Consider the following 8717-nt stretch of genomic DNA (forward strand, 5'->3'; position numbering starts at 1 on the left):
GTGTATATTAGTAATAAGTAATAAATAANACATATATATATATATATATATATATATATATATATATATATATATATATATATAATATAATACATATATTTATATATATATTTTTCGCGTTCTGTTTTTCTCAACATCCTACAACAACATTATTTCGTCAATTAATTTCTGAATTACTTGACACTACATATAACACAATTTTATGATTTGTCTCTGACTTTTCTATTCTTCATAATTACCAAATTTAGAAATACTGTTATTACGTCTCTCTACAATATTTTCATTTGCTCGCTATCAATACGGCATCGTTTTGTTAACGAAGAGGGCAGACCCTATTCCAGCATAGTTAGAGTAATCTTGTGCCGCCAGCTTCGCGCATATCGGACTGCATCTAGCGTTCTGTTTTTAGAACCCGCGTCAAGCACCAAGCCTCAGTTTCCATCTGTAAACGACGTTGGGCTACGCGTTACAAAAGACATAGGCTTTACGTTGTTATGCCCGGCTCAAGCGTTTCCGGTCGCCACGTATAGGTAGGTTGATGTATTGGTTGATCTGCCACTATTGTTATGGAGAGAAGAGAATCCGACGGAGAATATCTGAGGGCTTCTTCTCCCTGAGGATGGTTACTCTGTCCCAGTATCGATTTATTTATATTCGTATAAAATGAGATTTGCGGTTTATCTCCATTTTTATTTTGTTTGCAACAAAAATTTTAATGACTTCTTAACTATAATAGTAACGCCATTTAATATTATAATTTAATATTAATTAATATTATCAATTTGATGTATCATTTTCAAAATTTATTCATCAAATTTCGAACTTAATTCTATGTATTTTAATAATACAATGTATGTATCATACAATGCATCGAGGCTTTGCATTTGATTAGAAGTTTGATTTGTAGAACCGGTCGGCTTCGCAAAGCCCAAATTCTCCACTATCGATAAGAGCCGTACATTCGAGATCGCGGAAGTTCAAGGCGTGACACTGCAATGTCCCGCCCAGGCGTATCCCGTCCCAGTCTTCAAGTAAGTTTGCGGACGTAAAGTACACGGGGATCGATTTCCTATACAGTCGAACGACTCGGTATTCGCTCGTTTGTATTTTTGGTTACGTAGAACCATTGTCGAGCTCGAAACCAAAATTAACGGCGTTGGACGTGAAATCGACGAATCCGTATGCGATATTGGGCTCCATCGTGACTCTCTTGTGCCCCGTTCAAGGGTTTCCCGTGCCAGCATTCAGGTAAATTGCTCTTTAACTTGATATTCGTCAGGGCTATCTTCGCCGTCTGTCTTGGGGTCTTTGATTTCGTCGGTGGAGGGTGAAGTCATCAAGGACACGTCATAGCAGGTGATTATCTTCCCCAGTGTTTCACGACGGTTGCTGAGCACTGGATAGTCAATATTAGCATGTTCAATTATTATGGAGTTACCTTGTCCCGGTGTAGGGTTTATTAAACATAAAGAAGAATAAAATAAAATCGTATCTACAAAAATATTGTTTAGGAATTATTAGTTTGGCAAAAGAAATAATTTCATCGGTTCATAATTGTCTATTTTATTGTTAAATATTGCAATATTACGCTTTAATCGAACGAATAAATATGTTGAATAATTTTGATTTTGTATAATAATCAAACGTAATGATTACTAAAGATTTGAATCTGGTCCTTTTTTTAGAACCAATTGCCAGCACGAAACCAAAATTTCCAATGACAGAAAATTCTCGCACTTACACAACATACACGGTACAACGTGAGCAACCTCTAACTTTACCATGCCCAGCTCAAGCATTTCCAGTACCGAATTACAGGTATATCGAATATATAAAGATTGTCTGAATAATTATATTAGTTGATGCACACGATTACAGAAAGTGATACAGAAAATGATTGAATAAACACGAGGGAAAGTGGATATTGAAGGACAGGAATCGATTTTTCCTTCCGGCTTGATCGTATCTTTGTTATTTAAATTACAAATCCCGCTTAATTTCTCTCTGTCCTCGGAATTTCTTCAGTGCAGAAATTAATAACCATCGTTTTCTATCTTTATATTCAAGACTAATCAATATTTCAAATACACGTAGAGAATTATGAATATATCAATATTTGAAATATAAAGCTCTTTTGCGTTTTGTATATTTTGAATAAATTTTTCAAGAGAATAAAAATATTTACTTTCTTGTGTGAGTTATAATTAAAAGATTTTTTTTATACAAAATCAAACAAGTGTAAAAAATTAAATTTTCGGGAATAAAAAAAATTTTATTTTCATATCGTTTCTACAAATATGGTCATTTTTCTCCAGATATGTGTAAGTTTAAGAACAAAGTTTTAAGTTTAGATTAATGTTTTGAGAATTCATTAAGAAAAATAATAAATCACTGAATTCTCTTGCGGAAATTTTATATTTATTATATATCTATTTATTATATAATATTTTACATTTATCTTTTTTTGTAACATTAATAAAGATGATAAATTGATAAACATGAAGAAGGAAATATTATACGAAGTATATAATAAAACAATTTTTTAATTTCTTATTTACTAAATAAGAAATTAATTCTTATTTTACATACTGTTTTTAACAAAAATATTCTTGTTAGATGTTAAATTCTTATATTTCCTGTTTTTTGTTTAATTTTTGTCAGAACAAAATTGTTGACAATGTAATAGAGAAAAATTTGGCACCATAATCCAAATAAAGAAAAATGGACTTATTTGATTTTTGTGAGAAATCTTTCAATTATATAATAATTTTCATACAGTGTTTAAAATATAAATACATTTTTTAGAAGGAACATTTTATGCTCTTCTTGTATAAAATACAATTTGGTTTTTGATCTTGCTTCTTCTACGGGATACCCAGTTCCAGCGTTCAAAACGTGTCATATAATATGGACACGTACGACGATCTAATGTTTCCTCAATATAGAACCCGTAACCAGCGCGAAACCAAAATTTACGAATGCCGACATAAAAGTGGTAAGGCCGATGCCGAGCTCCAGCGCGGTGTCAATGACTTGCCCCGCTCAAGGGTTCCCTGTTCCAATTACACGGTTAGTACTAGTCTTCGTGCCTAACAAGCCTTATTTTTCCTCGTGTACCTCTTAGAACCGACATCAAGCGCGAAACCCAAATTGCCAAGTGTGCGTAAAGTCGAATTCATGGAATCTAGGGCACTTGGTGCAGCGAACCTAATGTGCCCCGTGCAAGGTTACCCTGTTCCAATTTCAAGGTGAGATGCGAATATATTCTCAGTCCACATTCTTCACAATCGTTAAAATAATTGACACTTTGTACGTTCAACATTGAATTTTTTTTTACGACTTACAATAATTTTCAATCACAGAAGAGTTCTCCCGATTTCTTAATTGATAATTCTCTTGTTCGTGATGTTGCCACGTAAAAATGATCGTTTTCGTCACGTTGTCTCTCGTAGAACCAGTCGGGTTTAAATCGCCAATTTTCTCCACCGATGACACTCTTAGAGCCTATCCTAGACGCATGGGTACGGATGTGGTGCTTGCCTGCAATGCTCAGGGATTTCCCATCCCAATCGCCAGGTAATCTCGCATAAGAGGTGCTTACGCGATTCAATTTTCGTCGATTTCAGAGCCGATAGGTGCCAGATCGCCTAGATTAACGTCGGACGATTTAAGTCGTACGATTAGAAGACACGAAGGACAACCCATTAGTATTTTTTGTGCTGCCCAGGGAAGTCCTGTGCCGACAACTAGGTAACAACTTTAGATTCATGGTTGACAAAAATTGACTTTGTAAAAAAAAGTTTTGTATCGACACGGATGAGATTGGGAAGAAATAAAATCAATTTATATCAATTAATCAAAATCAAGCTTCGTTTTTGCGGGGAAACCCTGTTCCTGCCCAAGGATATAGGGATGTAAAAAGATTTTTTAAATCAATAAAAACATTCTTTAGAACCCGTCGGAAGCAAAGTACCCGCCTTCGCAGGTGATGCAAAGTTATCTCTGCTGATACGAAAAGCGAACATGGACGTTAGTTTGTCTTGTAATGCTCAGGGTCATCCTCCTCCAGTATCTAGGTATGAGATTATTACATTATTATCAATTAATACAAGGAAGTGTCACAGGGAGAGAGGAAACCAGAGAACATTGATTAAAGCAATAATATTTTTATTCTTAGAGAAAAGCTACTAAATTCGATTTCATAAAAGAGCTGTTTTATTAAAAGACGAATTTAATAACGCGTAATGCATAATAGGTGTTGGCAAGGGAAAGCCCTGTCCCTGCTTCAAATGTACGAGCGAAAATTGAGCTCGTAGTAATGGCAAGTCGATATTCTTTAGAGCCCGTCGGAAGTAAGGCGCCTGCCTTTGCTGGCGAAGCAAAGATATCTTTATTGGCGCGGAAAGCAAATGCAGAAGTCAGTCTTCCGTGCAATGCCCAAGGCCATCCTCCTCCAGTGTCTAGGTACGACATTTAATAAGGATTCAAGTAACATCGATCTTTAAAAATAATAGTAACTTCATTCTATAGGCAATATTCATTTGTCTGTAAAAATCGTTTTATGAATATCAGAATTCAGAAATGATTTTAAATACATTTAAAATATATACATGCAATTTATATGTGATATATTAAAACATTTTTTTTTTTTAGTAATCTTATGTTATTTACAATATTATATTTATTTGTTACAACGATTGATTTTTCTTTCATATCTTTCATGGAACAATTACGAAAAGTCGATGAGGGGGAACTCTGTTCGAGGGTTCAGTCATGTAAAGCATACACATTTTTCGTGATATCTTTTATTTTCTCATTTAGAGTCAATGGGGAGCAAAGCGCCCGCATTTATAGGAGACGTAAAAACATTCTCTTTTGTTCGTAACCACGGATTGGAAGTGAACATGCTATGTAACGCGCAGGGGCATCCTATTCCTGTAACCAGGTACCTAATAATTGCATTGTCATTAATCATTTATTCAAGCTACATGATACATGCCTCCGTAATTCAATGTCTTCGTAAAATTATTAATATTCGTAATTGATGGGAATATAATTATTCTCAGTGTGGTTATTCAGATTTCCTAATTTTTGAAATATGTTAGAATTTGATCAATTATGTGATGATTGCTTCATACCTCTCGATGTAATTAGAACCAGTCGCTACGAAGAAACCGAAGTTCTCGAGCGAATCAAAGCTGGCTTGGTACGACCGCGTTCGAGAAGATAATCTGACTTTGTTGTGTTCCGCTCAGGGGTTCCCAGTTCCCACGTATAGGTACATGTGCAAATATTCTAAAGCTTCAAATAGAGCGACGATTGTCGCAGCATGCGAGAAGAATCTTATTTCATTCTCTATCATACAATTAGAACCAGTCGCTACAAAGAAGCCAAAATTTTCGAGCGATGCAAAGTTTGCTGGATACGAACGTGTTCGAGGAGACGATCTGACTCTGCTGTGTCCCGCGCAGGGGTTCCCAGTTCCCTCGTATAGGTACATGCACGTCAGCTGTTTAAAGCTGTAAACAGAACTATAAATAGAGAATTATTGCAGCATGCAAAGAGAATTTCATTTTTCGATATTTAATTAGAACCGATCGCTACGAAGAAGCCGAAATTCTCAAGCGACGCAAAGAAGGCCTGGTACGATCGCGTTCGTGGAAACGATTTGACCCTGTTTTGTCCCGCGCAGGGGTTCCCAGTTCCAACGTATAGGTATATGCATCAAGTATCTAAACCGTAGATAGTGCAATTGGTCATTTGCGCGATATACGAGAAAAGATTTATTTTCGTATCATGTAATTAGAACCGGTCGCTACGAAGAAGCCGAAATTTTCGAACGATGCGAAGCTAGCTTGGTACCATCGTGTTCAAGGAGACGATCTAACCTTGTTTTGTCCCGCGCAGGGGTTCCCAGTACCAACGTATAGGTACATGCACACCAGTACTAAAGCCGTAGATTGAGAAATAAGTGATTCTCATAGCATGATCGTGTCTGTCTATAAATTGTCAGAGCCAGTGGGAAGCAAAGCGCCGACGTTGACAGGCACTTTGAAAGGAGGTTGGATGAATAGCAAAGCTGCTTCCAGCATTGTACAGTTTTGTCCTGCTCAGGGCTATCCAGTACCTTCGTTTAGGTAAATTCGCATCTGTGTTTCTTTTTAAAAACCTATTTTTTTATTTTAATTTCTAGTCATTTTATTTTCCATCAAATTGTCTAAATGTGTTTGCATTTGTATTAGTCTTTCAATTATTGTCCTATCGATTGTTCTAAAAATAATACGAGTCATCACATAGCTTAGAGTTTCATTGATTTATATTATTCTATTAGTCACAGAAGGGTTCCCTGTCCCTTTAGAGATAAAAGACGATTCTGTTATTGTTCATCGCATGTTTCTTTATATATTAGAACCCGTGGGCAGCAAGGCACCTGCATTTATGGGCGATGTGAAAGGTGTGTGGATGGAAAAAAGCAGAGCATCCAATGTCGTATTACCGTGTCCAGCACAGGGATATCCCGTGCCTTCCTTTAGGTATAGCTTCTACATATACATATTTCACAAAAAGAATAACAAATTTTTTTGTTTTAAAACTGAAAATCAATTATATGAATCAAAAACAAGTTATTGCTTCTCATTTCACATTTTATCTCTATGCGCTCGCGCCGTTTTCTGCTCCGATTTTCCGCTCCGTTTCTTGCTAACGAAGGGGTCTCCTGTTCCATCAGAAAGGTTATATAAAAACATGACAAGCGTCGAGTAAAAATATCAACTTGCTGAGCAATCGTTGCATAAATGATTAGAGCCAGTCGGAAGCAAAGCGCCAGCGATAACCGGCATCGTGAAGGGTGTGTTACTAGAGATCGGAGCACGATCTGCTGTCGTATTATTTTGCCCGGCGCAAGGCTATCCTGTACCCTCTTTCAGGTAATGGCAAAGAGCATAATTAGATCCGATATTAATTAAATTAGGTTAAACTTTAATTTAATCTCTACAAAATTTATCTACGTCAACTTAAATTAAAAATTGTTTATTTTTATTATATTTGGATTTGTATTCAATTCGTTTTCAATTTATTGTTTATGAATTATGATACAATAAATTCAGGTATTAATCTTCTTTGAATTCAAATAAAACACTAACTAACAAGCTCGAATGTGTGAAATTAATTAACATGGAAATAAGCATGTATGATTAATTTTATAAAGTCCAAGTTAGTTTATCATGCACGTTTGTAATCGTCAGAGCCGATTGGAACTAAAACCCCGGCTCTCAGTGAGTTAAGAGCTGGATGGTTGAAGAAAAGAACGCACTCCAATGCTGTGTTGTCGTGCCCGGCGCAGGGATATCCTGTTCCCTCCTTTAGGTAATGACATAGCACAGGAAAAATGTAATTAGATCCGATACGTCTTGTAAGACTTATATTTCAATTTAAAATAAATCGATTACTTATTGCTTTTTATTACTCACGGATTTTTTTGGTTTCGATTTATTATTTTTGACAATACAATGATCGATTTGTTACTTCAATCCGAAATAAAAGATTAATCTTGAGCTTGAGTAATATGTATATGGAAAGAATGGTTTTGTGCTGAAGTATTAAAAAATTTAGCTAAATTCGGATCTAAAAATAATTTATTGGATTATCAAAATAATTATGTAAGACATTCAAGTTTATTGTTAGAATGTCAAAATTTTTTGCGACATTGCTTAAATTTCCTACATAATTATTTTGATGGTTTAACAAAATTATATATTTTCAGATTTATATCTAACTAAATTTTTAGATACTTTTTAGAGCAAAATCGTTCTTTCCATATACAATTAATTATATAAGATCCAAATTGGTTGATTGCATGAACTTTGTAATCGTCAGAGCCGATCGGAACTAAAGCCCCGGCTCTCACGAACGAGATAAGAGGGGGATGGCTGAAGAAGAGAGCGAGTTCAAGCGCAGTATTACCATGTCCGGCGCAGGGATATCCTGTACCCTCTTTTAGGTAAAGTTATCGCAGTTAATAAAAACTGTTGCGTGTCACTTTTTCTGATTTCTCGATGGCTTTTGTTCGCTAGAACCGGTCGGCAGCAAAGCGCCGGCGTTGACAGGCGATTTGAAAGGTGGATGGAAGGAAAGAAGGGCGGGCTACACGGTCATATTGTTCTGCCCAGCTCAGGGCCACCCTGTGCCCAATTTTAGGTAAACTTCTTTAATGCAGGAAAACACGTGTAATTTTGAAAAATGCGGAAAATTTTTTTCTTGAAAAAGAAACTTTCAAAATATTTTTTTTTAATGTATAAGTCATTTTCTTTATCTCCGGTTTTGTTTGAAACATTTTCGTTTTCTGAATCGTTAGAACCGATTGGAAGTAAAGCACCGACGCTGATTGGCGAAATGAAACGCGGGTGGAAAGAGACAATTGTGAGATCCAGCGTAGTACTGATGTGCCCTAGTCAGGGTCACCCTGTGCCCAGTTTTAGGTAACAACATTGTCGCGCGATTCCTTTTTTAAGAGATTAAGGCTCGATTGCATCAACGTTATTTTTACTTTAAATAAAGGCTTAAAATTTTCTTTCTCTCTCTTTTTAAAATCGAGAGAGAGAAAGAGAGAGAGAGAGAGAGAGAGAGAGAGAAGAGGAGGGAGGAGGAGGAGGAGGGGAGGGAGGGGAGGGAGGGGAGGGAGGAGGGAGGAGGGAGGGAGGAGAGAGAGAGAGAGAGTA

General features: G+C 36.2%; 1 protein-coding gene across 1 annotated transcript in view; it reads left to right on the top strand.

Annotated features, from left to right (window-relative positions):
* Positions 1 to 8717, top strand: part of LOC105621543 (Down syndrome cell adhesion molecule-like protein Dscam2) — a 71978-nt gene that overhangs the window by 27385 nt on the left and 35876 nt on the right. Inside the window, exon 6 of the mRNA XM_012203016.1 lies at positions 1686 to 1818. Coding sequence (XP_012058406.1) covers positions 1686 to 1818 — 133 coding nt within the window. The remainder of the gene's footprint in view (positions 1 to 1685; positions 1819 to 8717) is intronic.

The sequence above is a fragment of the Atta cephalotes genome, assembly GCF_000143395.1.
Source record: "Atta cephalotes unplaced genomic scaffold scaffold00034, whole genome shotgun sequence".
NCBI lineage: Eukaryota > Metazoa > Arthropoda > Insecta > Hymenoptera > Formicidae > Atta > Atta cephalotes.